General features: G+C 40.2%; 1 protein-coding gene across 17 annotated transcripts in view; it reads right to left on the bottom strand.

Annotated features, from left to right (window-relative positions):
- The window catches only part of ANK2 (ankyrin 2), a 591,117-nt gene that overhangs the window by 8,317 nt on the left and 556,558 nt on the right, over positions 1-26,242 (bottom strand). For 5 of the 17 annotated variants that reach the window (XM_036852145.1, XM_036852148.1, XM_036852150.1 and 2 more), the window contains 9 exons: positions 25,009-25,041; positions 23,047-23,068; positions 12,437-12,511; positions 9,810-9,941; positions 8,638-8,781; positions 5,668-5,950; positions 3,727-4,018; positions 727-810; positions 451-615 (listed from right to left, as the gene is read on the bottom strand). In XM_036852145.1, coding sequence (XP_036708040.1) covers positions 451-615; positions 727-810; positions 3,727-4,018; positions 5,668-5,950; positions 8,638-8,781; positions 9,810-9,941; positions 12,437-12,511; positions 23,047-23,068; positions 25,009-25,041 — 1,230 coding nt within the window. Of the gene's footprint in view, positions 1-450; positions 616-726; positions 811-1,305; positions 1,399-3,726; positions 4,019-5,667; positions 5,951-8,637; positions 8,782-9,809; positions 9,942-12,436; positions 12,512-14,056; positions 20,324-23,046; positions 23,069-25,008; positions 25,042-26,242 lie in introns of all 17 variants that reach the window. The other 12 variants (XM_036852140.1, XM_036852139.1, XM_036852141.1 and 9 more) reach the window with 5 other exon arrangements.

The following is a 26,242-nucleotide window of genomic DNA, read 5'->3' as shown; positions in this document are numbered from 1 at the left end:
CTGGATCCTGATTTCAGTGACTCTGAAATGCAGAAGTTTGGAAATCAAATATTTATCTAAGGTGCCCTACAGAAGGCTGCTGTTGCCCACTGGGCAAAGCACCACAGTGCATTTGCACAAGTGTTTTTCAGAACCTACTGCTTGCCAGCAGATGGGATTGCTGTCTTTTAAAATTTGACTTTTGGATTTCTGCTGTGGTCAACTGAATTAAAGAGAAAGTAGACCTAGAAAGGACCAAAGACAATGAGTATAATGGTTACAAATATCGCTGATGGTTATCTAAAAATTCCACAAAATCACAAAGAAAAAAAATGAATGTGTAACTAAACGAAGACTGCCTTATAAAGGGGAGAAGTGAGGCCAATAGGAATAAACAATCTCATCCATCTCTTGTGAGCTGTATTTTACACCTCTCCATAAAATCAGTTCTGGAAAATCAGACGGTCTCACCTCTGACTGTTCAGTGTCACTCTTTAATACAATGCGCTTTATGACTTTGGAATAGCCATCCCCTTCCTCAATGTTGATGGGATCCTGTGGTGTTCCCTGCATTGTAATCTCTTCTTTCTCTGTGCCATCAGAGGAGACGTACCGCCTAATGATTTTCCTAGTAACCTGGAAGATATTGTATTCATGTATCTTGTTTTTGAGTGACAGTGCCAGGGTATTGACACATTTTAGACAGGAGGCTTGAAATTAACCATGGTAAGATACTTAAGATAATACCTTCTTTATCACAGTGTGTCCCTGCTCATCGATGTATTCTTCTTCTGTGACTGTTTCCGGGGGTATGTCAGGCATATCATCTCCCTACACAGTTGAAAGAAAAGGGTCACTTCCATGTTTGGCATCAATGCTGAGGAACTACTCCCAAGTGCTTACAATGCCAGGAACGTTAGAAAATTAAAGGAGCTTTGAGAAGCATTGCTGAGATGCCAAATCTTGTCAAGTAGTATGTTTAAAGAAAAAAAAAAAAGGTGGGTAATAACATGCTAGAGAATCTGACCAAAGTTAGCTCAAACTTAAACAAACAAACAAACAAATAAACAAAAACAGACAAGCCAGAGGTGAGGTGGGTGGAACTGAAGAGGCTAAATCTTGCTCTTTGCTCGCTTGGAGGTAGGCGGCGAATGTCATTACCGCTGCATTTCTTCACAAACAGAACTTAGGAGAGTTACGGGATCTGCTTTCTGAAGGCCATGCACTACCTAAGGAGCATGCCAAGCCCTCGCTCCAGGTCGGTCACTCTCGAAGGGTTACGGGGACAGAACTGTCCCAGACGTGCAGTAATTTAACAGCTGGTACCTGAATAATCACTCGTCGGCGGACAACCCTGGTAGATAGCATCACTTCCTCATCTGAGCTGGCCTCCAGCTCACCTAATTCCTCTGTTAGCTCCTGGTGGAAGCATGGAAGCACTGTTTTGTTTATCATGCTAAGGAATGCCTTCACTACTGGTTTCTGCTTTAGCTCACACTGGTTTCTGAAAGCTTTATTCATGCTGATTTTGGTGGACAAGCCAGCAGGAGTGAAAACAGTGCATGCTGGGCTCAAACTTCAGTGAGAATATAGCTTTTTGTTCATTGAATGAAAAAAAAAAAATTCTGGATTCTGAAAGCTGTCTGAGCACCCATCTGTCAAAATCCATCAGAAGAAATAAGCAGCTTGCCCACATTACATCTTGGACTCAAACTCCTGGTGAATAACCAAATGTAAACACAGACCCTAGGCAGCACAATAAATAACTTGTGAGCCATTGCCTCTTGGGCTTAGGCTTAGAATGATCCAACCAAAGGTATAGAAATGTCTTAATTCTTGTAGCAGAACTTTCTGCAGGAAGTCAAAATTTCCTGTAGCTATTATCTGGCCAGTAGTACATTTCCCTACTGGCAAGATAGAGGAAGGAAGACTGGCTACAAATAGTATTAGACTCATTTTGCAGAGAAGTTGAGGTACAGAGGCCAATCCAATTTTATGGGTCTGGCCCAAAGCCAAAGCTGGAGCTAAGGACATAACTTTAGATTAAAACGTATGTCTTGGGAGCTATATATCGAATCACTCTTTCCTAATGGAATGCTATTAAAAAAAAGAAAACTCAACTAAATGTTGTCAACGTAGTTTAAAATATCGCTTATATTTCTATATTCTTTCCTGCTAAAGGAAAACATGTAAATTTTAAACCAAATTATTCTTTAAATACACTTAGGAATCTGCTGCCTAGAAATATGGTCAGCAAGAAAAGTGATTGAAATTGGACCCTCAAGTCAGGGTCATGAGAAGATAAGGGTCAAAATAGGAAGCTTAAGAATTGGAAATTCATCAAGAATAAGTAGAACAGGCCCATATAAATAATGTGGAATACAGGACAACTTGTCAAAATTTATTTATATACATAGAACAGATTAAATATATGAATTATCCAGATAACTGACTCAAGCCTATGCTTCAATTAGCCTATAGATTCTTAGACTAAAATTGGCAACTTTTAAGTCCAGACAGCACCTACGAAACATTTTTACTAGGATTCATTTAAGCCAAAAACTTGGAGATGAATAATTCTATACAAAGGCAAACTTGGAATAAAAATCCATTCATGGGATGAATTCATTATTTAAGATAACTGCCAAAATTTGGAGCAGTTCTCATCTGCCTGGACCTCCGCTAATTTTAAACTATGATTTTAGATAAATCCTGCTAGCAGATATCACACTCATAGTGAACAAAAACAAATGTAGATGTTAAGCCCAAAGATATGTCGTATCACTTTCTCCCCCAGAGTTTTAACTCTTTTATAAAACATTCTTTCCTAAAAGATGTATATTCATGCTTTAAAAATACTTTGACATATAAAATGTTTTTGAATCCAAAAAGGAAAAATATATCTAATTTAATCCTCTACAGAGTTACTGAAATGCAGATTCTTCTCCCCTCTCCTCCCCTCCCTGGGATTCATTCTGATTCAGGAGTCCTGAGTAGGGAGGGCTCAAGCCCTCCAGTTAAAGCTGAGGGATATGAACCACTCAGACCACGTTTTGAGAGTAAATGGTTTAAATGAGTTTCTCCACCTCTCTTCGCAACATCAAAGCTCACTTAAAGACAAAGGAAAGACAGTGATGCATATTCACGCTGCTATCGATTTTCTGACATTTAGAACCAGCCATCAATTTAGGCATAATGTCCTTTTTCTGAGTCATTCTTAAAATAAATATAAGGAGATTTCACTTGGAAATAATCCTTCCTCTAACGAGAAAAATTTGGTTTGGGAGTAAACCCCACTCAATAGCCACAGTTTGTGTGCTCATCACCTGACAGCACGGACCTGATTAACAAGAGTGCAGGTTCCAGCAATTTCCCATGGCAGGCCGACTTACTTACCTGAGGCCCGGTTAATTCCCCTCACTAGTCTTCTTTATGCCCAAGATTACTAATTTTGAAAAGCTACATCTGGTATATTGTTTCACCCCAGGGTTCATTTTTCTTAGCAAAAGGGTTTCCAGCTATAAAATTAGGGCTGATGGTCAAGTAGCTAGAATTGGAACCATGTATCATCTTTTTCTAGATTCACTGGTTCCCAGATTTTAAAAGGGATTGAGGGCTTCCCTTGGCCCAAGTTAATTAATTTGGCAAAACTTTCTGTGAAAACATAAGCCATCAGAGAAATGGAAACTGGAAGAAGGTTTGTAGCTTTGTTACATGTGGGCAAGGAAATAGACGAGGAGAGTCTACCTTTTGAAAAGCAGCATCTTCATCGAGCCTTTCAAAGGCCTGTGGCTGGTCATCAGCAGACTCCACTATCACGAGGCTGGTTTTTCGAGGCGAACTCTCCTCCCTACGTTCTGGGGGCTCTTCGGGTTCTTGCACAATGGGAGAGTCTCCCCGCTCACTTGATGTCGGGGTCTGGAGATATGGCCTCTCCTCCTCAGTAGGGGTGCTGATTTCCTCAGGTGTCTTGGTGGGAGAGCCAGATGTTGCCATAGCCTTTTGAGTCTCTGACACTTCTGTCCCTGGGGTTGTCACACTGAAACAGAAAAGCCCAATTATACCATGAGAGCATATGCATTTCTGCCCCTGCTGATGCAAGGGATTTGGAAGGGAAGATGGAACTTGTCTTCACAGTCCGTGAAAGTCTAAAGAGGTTTTGTAAATTTGGCTAAGAAATGAAATGTGAATTAAAATTATATGTAAAATATAGAATACAGTTACAGCTCACTGATCTAGCATTGATTGGGAAAAATGTATTCTAAAATAATAAAAATTATCCTCAAATGTATTACCATTTCCTAATCTCTACAAAGTAGAGATAATTAATAAATAATGAGAGATATTAATAAATAATAATTTCATCTTTCCTTTGATAACTCAAGGTAATATTGATGATTTGAGGAGGTTTATATAAAAAAGATCTGTAGACAATAAGGCTTTTGAAGCAAGGATCAAAATCTTGCAAAATTTTAAAAAAGCAATATATAAACCCCATGTTAATATAGTTACCATAATCATAAATATAGGGAGATTCTTATTATCCACCCAGAAAACTGTGTTACTTGATAGGAAGATCTGTTGGCATTGAAACTTCTTCTACTGATAAAGTTTGGAGATAAGCAATGTAATCTTTATAATATTCCTAAAAGGAAAAAATTATCTGCTTTTTCTGCTCCTTCCTTCTAATCTTCTGTCACTCCATAGATATTAAATGCCCAAAGTGCCTTTCTGATACCCCCTCTTTGCTTCCCATCTTTTTCTCTTTCCTTCTCTCTTTTCCTGACCTCTTCTTTATGTTCTCCCCTACAACCTAAAGGTAGACGGGTGAGGGCGCAGTGCTCCGTGGAAGAAAAGCTCATTTCAATACCACTTTCATCCTTTTCTCAAGTTCCAGTGACTCCAGCACAAAACTGACTCAAGGACAAAGGAGATGTTGTGTTACAGCCTCCTGACACGCTATTCTCACATTTCAGGGCTGGGACATGCTTGCCTTTCTCATGATCTGGTTGCTTTTTCTAGACAATAAGTGTCACTTATACAACTCTTTTTTGCCTTTGCTTCCAGAAAGCCCAGAACTTGAGTTCTAAGCTGACTGTGTTCTGCAGCTTCCTTTAGGCAGAAGCGCCCTAGAAGACTTCTCTTTATTCCCACCCCAACCCCTAATGGCCTTTCATTCCACGTGAGTAATCTGTGTTGCATTTCTATTTTTATTGCTAGCCACCTCATAGCTTTGTTGAAACACACAAGGGCTGCTTCACCTACACTGTCACTGTTCACCTTCTGAACCAGCCAGGGTGTGACGGGCACATATACAGAGAAGTGAGGTGCAGCAAACATACAAGTAATAACTGTGCGGTCTACAGTTTCAACAATGGTTTCACAGGCATATCCTTGACCTTTGACCCTATAAGATGAATAAGGTGTATATTATTATCATAATTTATAGATGTGGAAACCGAGACTCAAAGGGCTTAGGCCTTTGCCCAAGGTCATGGAACTGGAAGTTGGTTCAAGCAGACTTGTGCCATACAACGCCGTCACAGTCATGTCTCAAATACTTTGCTTTTTTTCCTGTAGTTCTGAAAACTATTTGAAAATGATTTACGCTTGTATATGCCTGGCACCCTCTGCATTTTGGCTTGTGTCTTTGGAATGACACTGCATAGGCTTTCTTTTGGAACTCACAAGTATTCCTGCTGTTCAAGAGCTGACTCTTCAGGCAGGTCTTGCATTTTCCCTGAGAAATCCTGTTGAACTTGCTCCTTGTGAGTCTGGGGAAGGAGCTCTGTTGCTGAGCCGTCGCCCTCAGTTTTGGAGATGCTATCCTGAAGAGGGGAGTAACCGACAGAAATGTCTTCCTCCGAGACGATGGGAGGGTGATCATAGGACTCATCCTCTTTAGAAGCAGCTTGCTCCTCTTTCTGCTCGTGCTGGGCAGTGCATAGCTCCTCTTGAAGTACTGAGAACCCTACAGGCGAGAACGATTTAAATTAAGTATTTAATTGAAGCTAAACTATATTAAGTGGGTATTTATTAAGTGACTACTACATGCCATGTCTGTGATCGGTCATGGTTACAAAGCTGAAAGAGGCACTGTGTCTGCCTTCAAGATGCTGACCATCTAGGGAAGCTCAGGCAAGTAAGAGACAATTAAATGCAGAGTGACTGGGCCACAGGTGCCAGTCAATGAATGCCGAGCATCCAACTCAGGGTTAAAGAATCAGGAAAAGAAATGCAGAGGGTATGACATCTTAAGGAGGCCTAAAGATAGGCAGGTATCAACTGCGACATTCCAGTTGAGGCATAAATCTACATGGTAAGAAGAGCATTAATAATAATAATAATAAATAGCTAACACATTCTGAATATTTACTATGTGTCAGACACCATTCTAGGTGCTTTGCAAGTATTAACTTGTATTAAACAACACTCTGAGGTTAGTACTCTTTTGAGGAAGGGTCTCTTAGGCCAAGCTAAGGAATTTCATATAGCAAGGGCAATAAGGAGTCACTGAAAAACTTTCGGCAGAGGTGTGATTGACCTTCATCTATCTAGTTATTCACTCAGTAGATATATATTGAGTATCAACACTGTAGTAGGTGCTGTAGACGCTGGATCCAAAGCAGTGAACAAGACAGAAGAGGCTTCTGGCCTGACTGAACTTGCATTTCTGCAGATTCATATTTCTGAAACCAGGGTAAAGGTACAAAGAAAAGAGGGCCAGTTTTTTAGATAGATTTGTCAGAAAAGGCTCCTCTTAGGAGCTGATACTTGAGCAGAGGCCTGAATAGAGTGAGAGAAAAAGGTACTTGGTGATCTTAGGGAAGAACACTCCAGAATGCAGGGAAGAGGAAGCACCAGAGCCTGGAAGCCTGAGAAGGTGTAGGGTGCCCAGGGCACAGCCCAGAGGCCAGGTGTCTGGGACTTGGGAAAGAGGGAGAGAGATGGGAGATGGGACGAGCTATGAGGCTCTTGCTGAACATGCCATCATGTAAACCTATGGAAAGTAAGCTGCAGACAGACATTGAGGAAGACTATCCTATAAAATAAGAAAATAGAAAAAACAAGAAGAGAGGTTATCATGGAAAGTGAGTGAAGAAAATGTCTTAAGAAGAAGGGATTAATTTTCTGTGTCAAATGTTAAGAAGAGGTAAAGGAACACGAAGACTGAGAATGGCTCAGTGCATTTGGTGATGAGGAAACAATTGGTGAATTTTGCAAGATTCTTTTCTGTTGAGTGGTGATGACAAAACCTGACTTGTGTGGATTCTAGAGACAGTTCTAGAGAGAAGGGAAGAGAGAAAGTAGAGAGTAGTGACAGAAAAGTTAGACTATTCTTTTGAAGAGATTTCCCATGAAATAGATGGAGAAACAGAGCAGTCATACAGGGGAGCATACTGGGAGAAAGGAGTTATTTGCTTTGCTTTGTTTTTAAAGCCGGGCTCTATTAAAGCATGTTTCAGTGCTGTTGACAGTGTTCTAGTTGTAGGAGCCAGAGTGGGTGATTGTAGGAGTGAAGTCAATAGTTGGTAAAAGGGGATGAGATCTAGTAGAAAAGAAGAGATGATGGCTTTAGCAAAGGAAGGCCATTTCATACAGCAGGGAAGGTAGAGCATAAGCACTGAGATGCACTTAGGTTGAGAGACCTTGTGGTGAAAGAATATGGACATTTGCTTACAGGTATTCCTATTTTTTCTAAGGAATATGAAGTATGGTCATCAGGTTGGAATAAATAAAAAGAAGAGTAATGCTGGAGGCTTGAAAGAAGAGAAAGTGTAAAAATAGCAATGAGAGAGAGAGAAGGAGAAAGAATGGGAGTGAGTGAGCATGGAAGTGAATGAGGGTGGATTCGAGAAACTTTAATACTGAAAAGGGGGGTAGGACCAATGACAAGAGGTCCAGTGGGTTTGCAGAATTATTGTGTAGAAGTAAAAGAGGATGTAAGTATAATGCTTCAAGTTGGGACTTGGAAGTAGTACAGCCACTGATAATGATTTAGTTTGGGTTGTGGGCACAGAAATGGGTCACTAAGGTAGAGTAAAAGACACAAGTATCAGAAGTGCCATCAAGGAGCTGAGGAAAGGGCACTGGATGGATCATCCCTGTTGATGGCTGTTATGGACTGAATGTTTGGGTCCCCTTCACATTCATATGTTGAAACCCTAGTCCCAACGTGATGGTATTCAGAGGTGGTAACCCTGCGAGGTAATTAGGTCATGAGGGTGGAGCCCTCATGAATGGGACTGGCACCCTTATAAGAAGAGGTCAGAGAGCTAGCTATTTCTCTGTCCCCTACGTAAGGACAGAGCAAGGAGACAGCCATGTACAATCTAGAATAGGGCCCTCACCAGAACCCAGCCATGCTATCACCCTGATCTTGAATTTCCAGTTTTCAGAACTGTGAGAAACAAATTTCTGTTGTTTAAGCTACCCAGTTCATGGTATTTTGTTATAGCAGCCCACGCTGACTGAAACAATGATGAAATAACAAAGAACGAGAGGGATGGGGGCACCTAAAATGGGCAGGGAAGTCTCAGGAGAAGAACGTATCAGAAAGGCCATGGTCGACGCTCTGAAAAAAGGAAGACAGTGGGGCCAGTTGCCTGAATTAACCATACATCACAGACACTCATACACACACACAAATTGTCTGACCTTCACTATGATCCAGTGTAATGGTCTGTTCAATCTCTGCATAGCTATGACTGATGTGCTCCTGGAGAGGCTCTGTGCTGGTCTCCATGAGATGAACAATATCCATTCGGTTGATCTTGGTGAGACATTCAATGAGACTGGTATCTGGGATATCAGAGAAAAACTATTTATTACATCTGAGGGCTACTCTTTTAAAAATCTCTTTCATTTAGTTGCCCTACTGAATTTTTTTGGTGATATATTTTAAGCATAGGAAAACTTTACTAAAATTTTGATGTTTGTACAAGAAACAACCAAAGCCCAATTAAGGGTCTTTGTAAAAGTAAGCAAACAAACAAGAGCTATGTACGAAATGGGTGACACAGCATGGGCATAAGCCCTAAAAGTAGAGTTGCTAGATAACACATAGGACACCCTGTCAAATGTGAATTTTAGATAAAAAACAAATTTTTTTTAGTAAAAGTATATCGCCAATATTGCGTAGGATATACTTATACTAGAAAAGTATCTGTTGACTATCTGAAATTTAAATTTAACTGGGTGCTCTCAATTTTTATTTGCTAAATCTGGCAATCCTACCTAGAATAATGGTAAGAGAAGGAAAGATAAATGTGGGCTAGATGTAAATAAGGGAGGTCTCTAGGTAGGTCTTCAAAGAGGCATTAAACAAAGTGGCAAACTTAGACCAGCTGAGGGATAAGAAGTAGTTATGTTCTGTATCACTTCCCATTTTATTTGATGTGATCAGAATATCATATATAAATCATTATGTAGAATATCTACTTGATATTTTCCCCCATTTTAGTTATTTAGGAGTACAGGAAGCAGGAACTGAATGTAATGCACCATCAATAAAACAATGGCTAATAAAGCAAGTGTGTCTGCTGTCAATACTTAGAAAATTTTAGGACTTTAATAACTTTCCTGTTAGCAGCCAGTGCTAGTACCACTTTCCACTGGTTAATGCTGTTCACAGGAACACAGTACAAGAATTTTTATGCAACATGCATATTTGAGAAATGTTACAGCTCCTTCTCATTTGCTTACAGTAGCACTTCAGGTTGATGGCATCTGTCATTTTATCTTTTTACTGAATTTGCATAAAAGGTTTGTTGAACAAGACTTTTTTCTACCTCCGGCCTATTGCCTTTTACATATAGCTCTCCACCTACCTGTCGCGTGTTTCCCATCCCTTTCTAGCCAGTACTTCAATAGTGCATGACTCTGGTCTTGGAGGGAGTTAGGGTTCTCAATTCGAATTTGATGAATTTGCTCCTCAGTGAAATCCAGTTCTCTTGCTAATTCTAAAAGAGAAAATACTCCTTTGTAAATATATTAACTTCATAGTTTGAGTCTCCACACCTTGCCTTGTGATTTTGTAAATGATGTGTTCTTTGTATTGCTGTAACAGAGTTCCTTTATTTTTTCCTACTTATTAGAAATGACTCTCGTATGCCTTTGTTCTTCTAGCACTAACTGCAGATATTTTCCTTAAAATTGGGTATAGAATTGATCACTGTCATAGTGGAAATAGTAAGTTTGAGGCAATGATGATAAAATATGTAAATTCAGGACCATTTAATTCCAAAATTTGGAAGACACCATTAATACTGGCTTATACTCTTAACCAAGACAATGGAAAATGACTGAAAACAGTAGAAAGAGACCATGTCTCACTTTTAATCATAATTAGGGGACTTGCAAATACTATAAATTCTGTTTCTGGGTACTTGGATAAATACTGGTTGTAGCTATATTATGGTGGTTGGATAAACTCCTTTCTGTGATTTGATGTCACATGAATAAAAGGTCTGGGAAGGATTAACTGACCTAGGGAAGAAGCCTCAAAGTTTTCCTTTAAAGTCTACCATTAACATTCTATATGGTTGCTTATACATTGAGGTGTGTGTGCGCGCATGCGTGCACGCGTGTGTGTGTGTGTGTGTGTGTGTGTGTGTGTGTGTGTGTGTGTGAAGGAGGTGTCCTTTCTGGAGGGCAATTTGCCAATATCTTTCAAAATTAAAAATATACATATATTTACACAGCTTTTTTCCTTCTAGGAATATGCCCTATAGAAACACCCACAAAAATCTATCGGGGGCTTCCTTGGTGGCGCAGTGGTTGAGAATCTGCCTGCCAATGCAGGGGACACGGGTTCGAGCCCTGGTCTGGGAAGATCCCACATGCCGCGGGGCAACTAGGCCCGTGAGCCACAACTACTGAGCCTGCGCGTCTGGAGCCTGTGCTCCGCAACAAGAGAGGCCGCGATAGTGAGAGGCCCGCGCACCGCGGTGAAGAGTGACCCCCGCTCGCCACAACTGGAGAAAGCCCTCGCACAGAAACGGAGACCCAACACAGCCAAAAATAAATAAATAAATAAATAATTAAAAAAAAAAAAAAAAATCTATCGGTGCACAAGGATATCTACTGCCACTAACAGGAAACAACCTAAGTAGCCATCAACAAAGGCCATTGATAAAATTATGGTACCTCCATACAGTGGAATTAAATAGCCATTAAAAAGAATGCCATAGATATTTCTATGCTGATGGAGTATTTATGAAGAATACTGTTAAGTAAAATTTTGCTTATTTTTAAATAATAAGCATAGATGTGGGCACTGCAGATTTTTTTCTGAATACATGAGAAAGTGTTAGCAGTCACCTTTGAGGAAAGGGGCTCAAAGACGAGATGTAGGTGTGAGACACTTATTTACTTTTCATTTTATACCATTCAGTGTGAATGTAAGGTTTGAAATTTCACCAACTATAATAGATATTACGTTTAATACAGACACTCATAAATACTTAAGAAGCAAAATAAATAATTCTGAATGCTACCTACTTAGTCAGTCAATCAGAGATATTTTGATACCCTTCCTTCCCCTAAATCCCTCAATTAAATAAATCTGCTCAGTATTTTTAAATTACTTTAAATGCTTTAGTCATTTATTCTACACTACCAATTATCTTTGTTAAGGATATTATGACTCCTATCTCCTATTCATACCAAATTTTTAAGGAACTGAAAGGAGATTAATATTAACTTTAAACTGCTTGTTTCAATTAAGTAGTCACAAGTGACATAAAAGGAAGTCAGACCAAACAAACAAACAAAAACAGAAAAAAGAAAAAAATCCAGACGGACAATCTTGCTTTAATATGTTAAATAGCAGGAAAGATGAAAGGGTATAGCTTTTAAAACCTACAACTCATGATTTGTAAATAAACCATACTGATTTTAGAATTCACTTTCCATTAAAAAATTATTTAACATACAATTTCTAAACTGAAACATACCCATCTCTCAGAAAATTATTGAACATCTCATTCATATGTACTTCAACATTCATCTGAAGTAAATTTTAGTATTGTTCAGGATGAAGATATCTGATTCAAGGTATCTATAACAAGGAGCCCTGGTGGAATCTCAAATTAAATTTTATGACAATTACAACTGACAATGGTTTTGAAACACAATAATCTCCCCAAAGTTTAGCTATCCACAGCTCCCAAAGGAGGGTAGTAGGGCTTCTTATATTCTCAAAATCTCTTAATCTAAAGTTCTATTATTCAAAATGCCAGAGACAATAAAAGGCCTGCCCTGGTTCACGCAGTGAGTTAATGCAGACCCTGGATTTTCTAGTTCATAGTATCATTCTTTTCACTATTGCATGTGGTCTTCCTCAAGGAAAGAAAAAAAAAGACCTTTTTTCATTGTTAATGACAGTTGGCTGATGCAACAATGTCATTTAAACCAAGCAGGTTTTGTTGAAAAAAATGGGTCACACTCATTTTACCTGTCCAGCTGAAACCAAGGTGATCAGCAATATAAGCCAGCCTTTCCTCAATCCGTTCCTGCTCATCCTGTTGATCTACAGAAGGTCAAAAACAGAATGGCCAAAGGTTGTCCATGACAGGAGAGGAACCACAGTACTGATCATCCAAAGAAAGGCAGTCAATTGTCCAAATATTTGATTATAGCACAAATTAACTATTACATTTTAAATCATATTAAATTGTGCGTTTGCCTGATTTCTGGAATGGAATGGGGAATAAATGTAATAAAAATCATGAAAACCATCTGCTTCCATATCTCTTTAATCAAGACTAGTCACTGGACATAATTATATAAGTTACTGATTTCTAGTAATCTTAGGACTTTCCTCTTAAACTTATCTGAGAGGATACTGCCCACCCGAAGAGAATCATCTTGCTCATCAAACACCAGAAAAATCATAAATGGGATGGAGAAATGGAGTAATTGGTTAGGACCTCCTATTATTGCCTGTGGCAGTATAAGATCACTTCTGGGTCATGTTGCAAAGAAATCACATCCAAGATTCACAAGAGACCGAGATCATGGGTTGATCAGACCACCCTGGCTTTTTTCAGTATGGCCAGAAACAACGTTTGTCTTGGTCCTGGTAACCTTGGAAGAAGGAAAAATAAAGTGTATGTATACGTATGTGTATGTTATATTAGTGTGTATATATGTCTTTTGGGCAAAGTTGCTGTCTGCTTACTGCTAAGTAAGCTCACATAATACTCCCACAGACTATAATTTTCCCTTTGATTTTTAACCCCCATTAATTGATGGGCAGCATTTTAGGTCATGGTCATTTTTTTATAACCCAAATTTAAGAATAATAGTCTTTATTGTAGAGATATTGGAAGACCAGAGGCTACTTCTCAACGCCATCTATGGTTTCCCTTTTTTTATCATTCAAAGAGCCATCATCCCCTCACAGTCAACTTAAATCATGCAAAGTTTGAGTTTTTGTTGTTTGCTGCACCTAATCAGAGCCCATTCGCCATTCACCTGCCACATAAATTAAAAGCATGTTTTTACCTTATGATTGTTTGCTTAAAGTGTTTACCAAATGGTATCTGAAATCCAACCTTTCCAAATCAAAAACAAATCCTCAACAATTAGAATTTCATGGCATGCGAAATCTTCTTGCGCAAATGGCTTCCTAATCATTATAAAATTGTTAAGTACTTATTATTTTAAAGTACTCAAAGGTAATTAGAAAAAGCAATGAATCCTCATAATATGAAACAAAACCAAATATATCTGTATGCTTAATTTAAGGCTAAGCCTGGAGCGTCAGAACAACAAAACTCAAAGCTTGCATGGCCTCACGTGCAGCAGCTAGAGAAAAGGCAAGATCCCCGTTGCCTGTCGATCATGTTTATGTTTTCCATAAGCATTCTCATTACTCAATCTTGAGATTGTTTCCACAGACGAGAGTATACAGAGAAAGCACAAAACACAAAGGGCTTACACAAACATAGTAACCACTACAGAAAGCTTAAAGAAAATGAGACACAAATCACCAAATAAAACAGACACACAAAAAAACTATACCAAATTTATGACATGCGTAGCACAGGGAATCCCAGCGGCTGGCAAATACCTTCAGCATGGTCATGGCCATTTTCATCAGGGATGCGTTCAATCAGAGTCTCAATGGACTCATCCCAAATGGGCCTTGTGTCAAAGATGTCCTCAGGAATTGAGTTCTCGGTCTCAACAGGTGGCAGATTTTCAATTACTGAAACTTCCAGGGCACTACTACTTTCGTCATCTGAAACTAACTCCTGTTCCCTTTCTGACTGTGTAAGTCTATCCACTAACTTGGAAGCCTCGTCACTAATCTCCTCAAAGAATTCTATGGAGTTCCTGTAAAGGTCAAAGAAATGCTCCCTACTTTCTTTTGTGGGGCTCGTGGGCCCCCTGCAGGAAGAAGTGGTGCTTTTGCTCTTTACTGGCAATCGGGATGCAAATATCTTTGGTTTTGTGGCCCCTTCCTCTGATTCTAACTCAAGCTCCTCTGCCCACTCTGTGCTTTCTGTTTCTGTCTCAATGTAACTTCTAGTTTTTACTGGACATTTGGTCTTTGCGTCCAAACTGGCATCAGATTCGGGTTTGCTTCTATTACTTGGTGCTCTGCTTGTCCTGTCCTGTCCCTGAGGAGCCTCTGTTTTCTGTAGAGACAGGTCTAGATGCGAAGGCTGCTGCTCGACTCTTTGGACGGGCACTTTCATGGGGATTTTAGACTTTGGTTTTGTTTTGTCCTCTTTACTTTCCTCATCCAGGCTGGGTAGGAAATCTTCAGAAAGGGAGCTTTCATACTCCACAGATGGAGGTGCTGGGGTTGAAGTGGGTATAGTCCTTACAGGGATTTTGGATCTGCTTTCAGTAGAAGGCACATTCTCCACAGGTGCAGTAGGGATTTCAATGACTGACTTCTGTTCCTCTGGGGATGAATCGGGAGAATCATCACCCCGATCTGCATATACAGACCTAGTGGCTGTGGAAAAATCCAACTGAACTTGTCCAACTGGTTTAGGGGAGTCGGGGCAAGCTGTCTGCTTCACACTGGACAGGGGAGGTGTGTCACCCATTCCCATGGTGGGGAGGTCCTCAGCTCCCGCAGAAGTTGCCTCTTTCATTGATGTTTCAATGGAGGCTGAAATCCCCATTTGGGAGTTAAGTGGAGCATCTGAAGCGTGTATTTCTTCTACTTCCTCACTCAGGTCATCTGGGAGTAGCTCTGCTTCGTCATCCACTGTTTCTTTCGATTCTAAGAGTGCTAATGATTCAGCTGATGTCTCCAGCTGTAGGGTCTCAGCACCAGTACCCCCTTCTCTCGTGTCTTCAGAGAGAGTCTCTTCCCTGGATTCTTGCCCAATTTGGAAAAAGTGAAAACTTTCATCTGCATAGGACCTTTTGGTCATATCAATGGCACCACTTCGGGTCATCTCAAACAATTTTCCTTCCTGAAAGAGAAATGGATTTTGCTCACTGGTTGGGGTCCCCTCTTCAGTTGGGGTCCTAGCAGGAGTGGTGTCAGGGGTGGTACCCTGCGATTGTCTGTCTACCATCAAACCAAATATCTTCTGTTCTTCCTCTTTCACTCGAGCCTCAAAGGCTTCATCATCCTCACGGATTTCACTCCAGGAATCAGAATCCACATCAGTTTTTGTGATGATGACTTTGCTTCTCTGTTCACCAGCAACTGTTGATGTATTTGGTACAGTTGGCTCTAAAGATGAGGAGGCTCTATCCGACTGCATTTCCCACAAGGTACTTTCTTGTTTGGGTTCTACGTCCAAGTTCTGGTCCTCCAAATTAGATTCTTCACTTGAAACGGTTCTCCCAGAGGAGCTTGTCACTTCTACGTCTTCAGTGGAGGATGTGATGGTAACGGAATACACTTCAGAAGAGTGAAAACTTGTGTGTCTTGTATCTGTTTGGGTTTTGCTTTCTTCACTAGAGAAAAAAGATTGAGAAGGAACATTTTCATAAGGGCTTATGATTTGAGGATCAGAGATTTCATCAGTCTCCACTGGGTCAGACACTGGAACATCCAAGGACGATCTATCAGTTTGAGTAGTAATGGATGAGTCTTGAGTGGGCCGGTCCTCTGGTAAGCTCTCAAAAGCTTGGTCAGGTTTTGTGACCTCCATTTTTGTAGCAGAAGATGTACAGACTATGTCTTCGTCTAATTCTTTTGCTTCAGATGCTGGATAATGATGCGAAGAGGACAAAGCTGAAGAGCTTTCACTGGGGCAATCTACTTGTGGAGATTCGACTCCAGAAACATCAAGCTCTTCTTCTTCTTCTGTATCTTTTTCACCAGTGTCTTGGAGAGCTAATGATTCCTTGTGGATAACTAGCTGCTCACTGACATCATCACCAGTGGAACTGCGGAGACCTGAGGAGACAGGAGTGGCTGAGCCGCTGGGAGTCCCTGCTTCATACCCACGGTCATCACAAAGTTTTTGTTGATCAGCATCTCTGTTTAGATCATCATAAGACATCTCTGGGCCATCAGTAGAAACAGTATGACTGTCTTCAGGTAAATGAGATTCACGATCTTTTTCTTCCTCTGATTTACCTGAATCTTCCTGAGTATCTTCATTCATCTTAAAAGTGTATTGTTTGGAAACGACAGGCTGGAATTGTACTTCTTCAGGACTGGAATTTGAGTCTATGCTGGATGGAAGTGGGGAAGGGGGTTGCACTCGAATAACTGGCTCTGATAAGAGGTCTGAGTCAGCACCTTTTTTCAGCTGTGTCAACTCAGGTTCACTTTCTGAGGAGGAAGAAACCTTTCTGCTCTCTGATGTTACAACCACAGGGACATCGCTTTCATCCGCTACACTCTCTGTGTGTTTTGTTTCATCCATGTCTGCTGAAGAGTCAACATCTGCATCAGAGGATGAAGAAGATTCTTCTTGCTTGGGTTCTCTTTTGTAGTCCCTTTTCTGCTTTGCTTCTTGTTCAAGTTCATCAAACGTTTTGATTTTGGTTACCATTTTAAACATTTCCTCTTCAGGTGTGAACCTCTTTCTCTCCCCATTTTCTGAGTCATCCTCCTCTGCACATTCAGGAATCACGGCTGGTTTTGGGGTGCCTGCATCTGCGGTTTTGGGCGTGACCTCATAGCTGATTTCTTCGGAGCTGGGGGTGTCGGGGGAAAGGGGGCTCTTCCCTGAGCTCTCCATGAGTGACGTCTGCTCAAGGCTGTCATCCTCCGCACTGCCGTCCGGGTCTCGGAGCAGCCGGGACCGCATAGAGGCCACTTCCGTGCAGAGTTCTGTTTTGGCAATGGCGGAAGGAAGAGGAAAGTGAGTCGGCAGAATTCCAGCCTTCACCTTTGGTTCAACAGGGCTGCTTTCAAGAGAATCACGGCAAGGGGATTCTTTCAGAGGACTCGGTTCCAGAGAATCAGGGGTTTTGTGTGAGGAGTTATCTTCCAGCACTGGGCTGGCTTCCAGGGAGTCTTTGTGGCTCACTGTGAAGGATTCATCAGCCCCAGGGCTGAGGACCTCGCTATCACGGCTAGGGAGTGCAAGTTCTAACCCTTGAGGACTTCTAATGACTCCCTGGGGCTTTGATTCAGCCCTTGGGCCTGTCTTTACAGCAGCACCAGGCAGCGGCAAGGGCTTTGCCTCATCTGAGGGCTCGGTGGCTGTGGATTCCTGAGCTTCAGTATCAGTTTGTGTCTCATGGGCGGAACTAACATATCTAAGTGGACCTTCATCACAGGACACTTCCTCAGTCAGTCCTTCGGATGTTTCTTTTGCTAATGATACACCTTGACTGCCAAGGCCGTCACCTTCTTGTGGGGGGCACGTGTCTTTGGAAGGGTCTAGGGTGACCTCCTTCAGCAAACACTCAGCAGAGGACTCTGTGCCCCCCGTGACTGCAGCACCTTGCCCTTCAGAACCATCAGTAACATCTTTGGTTGAGGGATGTCCTTTTTCGGAATGAATTTCTGGTGGTGTTTTTAACTTGGTAGTTTCCTTTGTTTCCCCAATTTGCTCCTCACTTTTCTTTGGTGAGAAAGAAAGGCTTTCTGGGCTTGTCTCAGGGGTCTCTGCTAGGCCCTCATGCTTATAGCTTTCTTCTGAACTAATCTGAGGGGTCCCTTCCATCAGGCTGCCACACGGAGAACCTGCTACCCCTTCCTGCTTCAGGCTTTCAGAACTGCCATGTAAGGCACCACTCTGTAAAGACAGGGCTGGGAGGAACTCATCTTTCATGTAATCTAGTGGGAACGTTGTGTTGAAAGGGCTCGTGAGCACTTGGTCTAAGTGAATCTGCGCCTTCTCAGTCTCTTCACTCAGGCGGAACTGTTGGTATTTGTCATTGTCTTCCAGTTCCTGCTTAATGACGTCAGAAAAGTCAGTGGAGGTTTTCCTGTCTGGGCTGATCTGGAGATCCATGTCTCCCTGTTCATCAGCCAGCTTTTCTTTGGGGACTTCACTATCTTTATGGCTTTCTTCTTCGGGTGCTGGCTGAACAGGTTCAGGTGTTTTGTGGTTGAGCGCTTTCTCCTTTTCTTCAGCTACATCTTCTCTCTTAAACCCTACGGAGGAAGCACGGACTGCTCTTCTGGATTCTGAAGGTCCCGTGACCAGGAGTCTCTGGCCTCGTTTGATTGTCTGACTCTCTGTTTTCTGCGTTTCTCTCGGGGTTACTATCTGCCCTTTTTCTTTTTCTACCCGAACTTTGCTTTTTTCTTGTGGCTGTTTTTGTTTTGCTGCTTTGTGCTCAAAGAGTCCAGTCTTATGTTTAGATGGGTCCTGACCTGACTGGAAAGCTTTCATCAGCTCCCGAACAGACATTGTCTCCTCGATTCTTTCTGTTTTTGAGGTGGGGGAGACAGGTGGTTGCTTGTCTGTTTTCCCAGAAGGTGACACAGGCAGGTGCTTCTCGGTTTTCCCAGAGCTTGAGACGGGTGAATGCTTTTCCATTCTTCCAGCTGGTGGTACAAGCAAGCGTTTCTCTGTTCTGCCAGGTGACACTGGCGGATGTTTCTCTGTTCTCCCAGAGGGCAAGCCGGGTGGGCGTTTGTCTGTTTTACCTGAAGGCGAAACAGGTGGGTGTCTTTCTGTTTTTGTGGAAGAGGATGCAGGGGAGTGTCTTTCAGTTTTGGCGGAGGGTGACACGGGTGAGTGTTTCTCGGTTTTACTTGACGATGACACGGGTGAGTGCTTTTCAGCTTTGGTGGAGGGTGACAAGGGTGAGTGTTTCTCGGTTTTACTCACTGGTGATACTGGAGGGTGCCTCTCAGTTTTTGCAGAAGAGGAAAGAGAAGAGTGTCTTTCTGTTTTCGAGGAGGGTGACACTGGCGCATGTCTCTCGGGCTTCAGAGAGGGGGAGGCAGCTAGATGTGTCCTTTGTGCTATCTTTTTTGGCACATCTTCTTTGCCTTTGACTCTGACAGGCAACTTGCTTCGCCCTTTCTGTTCATCTTCCACTCGTTTTTGAAGGGCCTTCACCTTGTCCTTTATGGAACCAATGGGAGTTTCTTCTATCAAAGGTGACGTAGCTTTTACAGGGGGAAGAGGCTCGGGGGCTAAACCTGGGTCCTCATCTAATGACTCTTCTGAACTACCTTTTTTAAGTTCAGTTTTTGCTGCACTAGCTTGTGAACTATCCTCTTTTTGTTTTTGTTTTTCTTTTAATTTCCTTCTCACTGGCTTCTTTATGCCCAGGCTTGGTTTGGGCTGTTTCTGCGTACTCTGTGTCTCCTCTGAAGATGCTTCTTTATCTTTCCCTTCGCTTTCAGAGCTCCTGCAAGGACCCAGAGCCTCACGTTTCTCCCCTGCCAGATCTTGCGCTGTCTGCGGTGGCTCTTTGTGAGGAGACACGTAGGAATTTAGATCCTCAGCAAGGTAGTTCACTAGCCCTGTTGAGTCTTTCTCTACTTCTACTTTGGTCTCTTTCTCTATCCTAACTTCTACACATGGGTATTCGGTGATTTCTAGAGATGCTTTTTGCTTAGCCTCCTCTATTTCCTCATCACTGACAATAACCCATTCCTCTTCCACTAATTCTCTCTCTGGCTGAGACCTTGGCACACTGTCTTCATCTCTCATGCAGGTTCCGCTTCTCAGGATTTCGTTCACCTTCTCTAAGTCCTCTTTAACTCTTTCAACAATTTCAAGAGGCTCCCCTGGCTCTTCCTCAGCAGCCTTCACCGGCTCCTTCACTTTGAGGGAACCTGCCCTATCAGATCCATCTGTGGTCAAGATGGCAGTCATTTTGATCAAATCCTGTTTCATCTCAGAAACTTCAGAGAGCAAGTCCGGACTTGCTAGGACAGGAACTTCATTAACCAGGTGACTTTTCAGGACAGATGTTTCTGTAGATTCTGTCTCATCATCTTTGATGTGAATGAAAAACATTGAAAGTAAAATGGAAATCAAAAAAGATATTGGCAAATGTAATCAGGACTGAAACGACACAGTGTCTTTTCCTGTCGTGGCGGGTGGAACAACAAAAATGGGCTGGGAATGGTGGATCCACAAGGTCTCAGGATACAAAAGCAAAGCAAGGCTAACGGAAAAAAAACTGAAAAGGAAAAATGAGCAGGAAATAACTTGCTTAATTTTCTCACTTGTAGCACATCCACACATACAACAAAGCTGTAACAAATAATCAAGACACACACAAAATCACAAAACAAAGAACGAACGCAGTGAAATTACACAGAGATATCTCAAGATTGTTCAGATGTTACGGATCAATGTTGAAAAAAGATGAACATGGGAAAAAAAAGGAAAAAAAGCATTAGAAATTGCAGAAAGTTGATTTCCTCTAGGAGAAAGCCAGTAGTAGCAAACTCAGAATATCGTCTAATGATGTATAGACATTATTTAATCATAGAAAAATCTGGAATTCAGTGTGTTTAGTACTGCCAATATACAATGACTCTATAAAATATATCTGAATCAGCTGCAAACCGGCATTTCATCTAAGGGAAATTCACACTAACAACGAAACAAACAGTCTTGTGCTGAGAGGCATGGCCCTTTCCTTGGAGCAACCTCCTTGTTTAGACACATAATGGACAGACCAAGGAGGGAAAGAAAGGAAAGGAAAGAAAAACAACAAAAACAACGATTGTGATTAAACTTATATGTGAGTCCAAAGTTAGAATGTGATGCATGGCAACCCAAATCAGAGACAGTCACACAGGACACACGCACAGTTTATGTAAGCCAAGTTATTTCCATGCAAAGCAAAGGTGGAATAAAACTGGTGGGAGAGGTGGCCTTGCTGAAATGTGCAGGCAGGAGAATGGTAAGAAATTAGAACAAATATGGAAAACATTACTGTGGTGAAGCGTATTTACTTCCCTAAAAGTCCACATACAAGATGCTCGATGCAGTATGTTTGAGGCATAGGTAGTGGGGGTCTGCACCCATTAAAGGCAAGGGGGAAAACTCAAACTCTTTTAGGATTTACTCATGAAAAGACCTTAGGAAAGAGTCCTTTCAACAGAGCCCTCCTTTGGAGATTATTTCATGCCTGGTTGAAGATTATTTTATGATTGTCTTTATACTAAAAGAAAGCCAAACATGAGTCTATATTTGAAACTTTTAAAGCAGTCACAATACCTGGGAGTTATTCAGGAGGATCTATGACATTATAGCAATATAGTAACTTTTTTAAAATGATTGAGCCAGATGGATGAATTTTTAATTCCTACTAGCTTGTATCCAAGGAACAAAGGGCCATTTAAATAAACATAGTAGTCCCAGAGAAGAAAGTGGGATAATAAAATCTCTTTAAAAAAAGGAATTAATGAAGGCAATGATAATGTAAATTTTTTTATAAACATAAGTGCCTTCTCTTGAGAGAATCAGTATATGTTGAGGAGCTATACTATGTGAAATGCATATACAAAGATATATTAAACTAATTTATATCAATACAGATTTGTTCAGATATAAAACAATGAAAACATCCAGAATTTCAAATATTCTAGTCCTGAATAATGATTTAACATGAGGGTAAGGAGACTCTCATTTAAAAGTATTTCAATAACTTAGCAGTAAATTACATTGTGCTAGGAATTCAAAAAAAGGGGGGAAAAAAAAAAGCCTGAAGATTATTGCATAGGTTCTGATGACCATATTAAACATGGTTCTAAGTTTTCTCCTTTTGGGAATAGCACCCTGAAATACAGTGAATCAAAATAAATAAGCATTAAAAATTAGATTTTTTTCTAGAGCATTTGGGGCATAAAAGCAATAAGAAAACCTGAAAAACTCAACCTCTTCCACATAAGAAGCTAGAGTCACCAGAAACAGTCCAACAAACTAAAAATTTAATTGAATGTTACAAACCTGAAATGAACTCTAAGATAGCTCTCTTCAAGTGTGTAAAAACCAGTTATCTTTGTACTAGATTACGTTTAGGCTTTGCATCATTATTTAAAATTAGCACTATTATGACATACTGTTGTGATTAATAATTTCATCCAGGAGGTTTTAATTTTTGCTTTTCTGGTTCTTATTTTTTTCAGAAAGTTTTCACAAAAGTCCATTAGACCTCAGCCCTAGAAAAGTCAGTTATACTTCACCACAGTAAGAGGTGCAAGGGGTAGGGGTTGGGGTGGGGTGAGGGGAGAGTTAGCTTTAGCTGAAAACTATTAAGACAGTATCACTTTTGCAGGTGTAGCCTACATAAATAATGAGCTCTCTACTGATGTCAGTTGTTGCTTGATATAAAAAGTGATACTGTCATGTCAGAGCTTTAAAAAAATGAGATGACAATGTTATGCTAACAAATGGACAAAAACGGTAGGGTGGGTTTCTAAACAAGCGTAACAGCAATAGCAGGGTTAACAGGGATCTAAAAGAAAGTGAATGCTTAGATGAATAATCATTGCATTTTACTGCTAATTAGCTCACAAATTAGATATAGTCATAATTTAACTGGCCAAGCTGCTCTTCTAAGTAAATATTAATGATTAATAAGGATAATATAAAAACATAATTATTATAGTGGTTAGTAATGGCAACTAGCTTGCATCTTGATTCATGCTTTTCTTTATTGTAGCCAGCTTTCAAACAAACTCAATTTTATTTAAAATCTTACTTTTTTCTGATGTCATATCGATCTGAAAGAAAACATACATAAATTGAATGGTTACAAATAGCATCTTGCCTCACAGCCCCTGATGTGTACAGTAAGCTCCTATTTTATATACATGGGAAATGCCATAAGCTAGAGGAAGGTCAGAGTAATTTGTTACCGTTCTTCCCTAGAGTCTCTGAGTCTTATCCTAACTTTGAAAAAACAAATCTCCTTTCTAGACACTCTGGGTGGAAAGTCCTTTCTAACATGTTACTCCTGGGAAGGTATGATGCAGGTGTGTTTGATGTTAGAAATACATATTACGGAAAAGGCCAGGAAAAAAGTGAAGTAGGTTTTAAACAGTAAGTGTCAATTTAGTTGAGAGAAAGGAAAGAACAAAGAGCATGCCAGGGTGTTACATTCTACAGAAGTAGTTTCATTATTAGTTATAAGTCAGAATTCCAAATGCTGAAAAGAATACAAACTGGATCTGTCGCCCTGAATAGCTCCTGAAAATACTCAATAGAAAAATCATAAGCCTAATGGAAGAACTCATTTGAACATAGCAAAGTTGGTTTCATAATTGTGTTGCTCTTTCAACAAGGTATGCAGGTATCATCTTGAACAGCTTGGGGACTGAGTCACCAACTACAGAAAGGAAATTGAATATGAGAGACAAAGAGTGACCACACAGTTGAGGGAGAAAAATGACTTCAGTCTTGTCATAAGTTTACTGTGTATCCGGTTATACATGGCAGGACAATGAGTCTATAATCACCCCTCTCATCCTGCTCCACTGCCTGGGCATCAGTAAAGAAGTGAATTCAGGGGCAGTCTGTGAACCGATAAGGCCTTACATTTTAAGCTGGTGAGTACAAGGGTGATTATTATGTTTTTCTCTATGGTTTTGTATTTTAAATCCAACAGAACAACATTAAAAAATAAAAGTAGTATATTTGACAACATTTACGTGCAACTAATAACAATTCCATTTGTCTATCTTAGAAACAGGAAGCAATATGTTAATCAGTTAAGTGTAAGGACTTTTCCAAAGATTTCTATCATTTCTATGATAATGTTTGGGCATTTTCAGACCTTTATAAGGGAAACAAACACATACTTGCTTTGACGATCGAAGCAGGTATAATTCAAATGGCTATTTATTCAAGGTAACCTCTCTAAGACTCATTTTCTTCATCTGTCACATATCATCTATGATATGACAGCACACACCTCATAGGGTGATTGTGAGATCAGTGTTGGTGGGGTATGTGGAGCACTTAGTAAAGAATTTACCTTATAAGAAGTGCTCATTATACGTAGAGTTCTGCATTATAATATTAGTATAGTCAAATGGATGAACTATATGCTCCTTAAAGTTTTTTATTTCAGTGGTTCTCAAACTTTTTTTTATTAAACCCCCTTTACACTCCTAAAAAAATACTGAGGAGTCTGAAGAACTTCTGTTTATGTTTAACATATATAAATAAATATCTGCATTACAAATGAAAGCTGAGAATATACAAGAACCCAAATATACACAAGCACACGTTCCAGAGTGTCAGGGTGATGATGTCATCTCATGTAATGGAGCCTCTGGAAGACTCCTATGTAGCCTGTGAGGATATGGGAGCTAAAAGGCAAATAATGTTTCAGTACTATTAAGGAAAGAGTTTTGACCTCCAGGTGTCTCCAGACCAAACTTTGAGAACCACTGAGATAATGGTTTTGGTCTTCAGCTGTTGGTAGAGAAATCTATATTGCTGCATAAAGACAGGTAACAATTTACAGGGAAATTTTACTGTCCTCTGAAATCAGTCCATAAGATGAGAAAACAGGCTCAGAGAGGTTAAGTAAGATCGTGACCCTTTAATTACTAAGGACAACGGTGTAACCCTTCTAAGAACACCGGTAACCACGTGCTCTTATCAGTGGTTATAGCAATAACACAGCCATTAACAAGTGACAATGCCACACAATTACCTCTTCCTCCTGTTCTTGATCTGACTCTGATTCCTTGCCGCCCCAAGATGCCATGCAAGATGGAAAAAAGAGAGCAGGAAGAGTACAGAGTATTTAGAAGAAAAGACAAGACTAAATACCCTGACCACAGATATCAATAGGTAAGCATACATCAGCGTACTTGTATTTTTTCTTAATAACAGTGTATAGAAAACAAGCACAAAAATTAAAGAAGATTGATTTAAATGCAAATGTCTGTAGATTCAAGAGACGAACCAAGATTATAAATAGACTAATCTACTAGACAAAAGAACTAAAATTATAAATATACTAATTTCAGATGCTCAGTTACCAGCAGCCTCAAAGTTTGACATTTAATGGATTTGATGGCATATATCTACAGAAATGGTGATGACAATATCTCAGCCATTACAGATATTGGCTAAAAGTCTTAAAAGCCACAAATAAACATATGGTGAAAATATTTTCAATACACAGGCAGTATTTAGGAGTTCTATTATAATAAAGAGCTACTAAGTTCTAAAATATATCTGAACTATACACTGTTTGGCAATTTTTTCTTTTGTTTTGAGTTACTACATGGAAAGTTGTCCTGGACCATCACAGCATTAATAACTGTGTCTGATATATCTTGACTTAGAAATAAAAAGTAATAATAAACTAAATGCTTTCTTTTATAGCACATTGAAAGCTCATTGAAATCTGAGACAAAGCTCATTCATCTTTACATATCACTTAGGTGGATCGCCCCAGCAGTACATATTTCTTTGTGGTTCTTATTTGGTATTCTGCTTCAGTGACTCAAAAGTGATCCGCGCTACAAACCCCAAAGTACATTCTGTACCATTGGAGTGCAATTACAGTACACTTACTGGATCAATATACCTATTGCTGTATTCTAATTCTTGGAATAATATGTAAATTTATGTAAACAGATACTGGTATTTCATTTAATTTTTATCATTTAATAAGAATTTACAATGTTAAACATGATACTACACGCTTATCTCTATGTGACTGACCTCTAATTTATAAGAATAATTAAGTAAGAAAAATATACTGTGGTGAATAAAAAGAAGTATAGGAAATGTTTTGTATTGCAGAGTCAAGATTTAGGATTATAAGTATACTTCTACCTCTCCTCCAGGTCTCACCTGCCACTACTCATCCCACTTCCCAACCTCTAAAATTCACACTGATAACTTGCTATAACCTCCTATAAATTGCCATGTGG

The sequence above is a fragment of the Balaenoptera musculus genome, chromosome 5, assembly GCF_009873245.2.
Source record: "Balaenoptera musculus isolate JJ_BM4_2016_0621 chromosome 5, mBalMus1.pri.v3, whole genome shotgun sequence".
Classification (NCBI taxonomy): Eukaryota; Metazoa; Chordata; class Mammalia; order Artiodactyla; family Balaenopteridae; genus Balaenoptera; species Balaenoptera musculus.
Note: the sequence above shows the minus strand (reverse complement) of the source record. Positions and strands in the feature narration are given on the sequence as shown.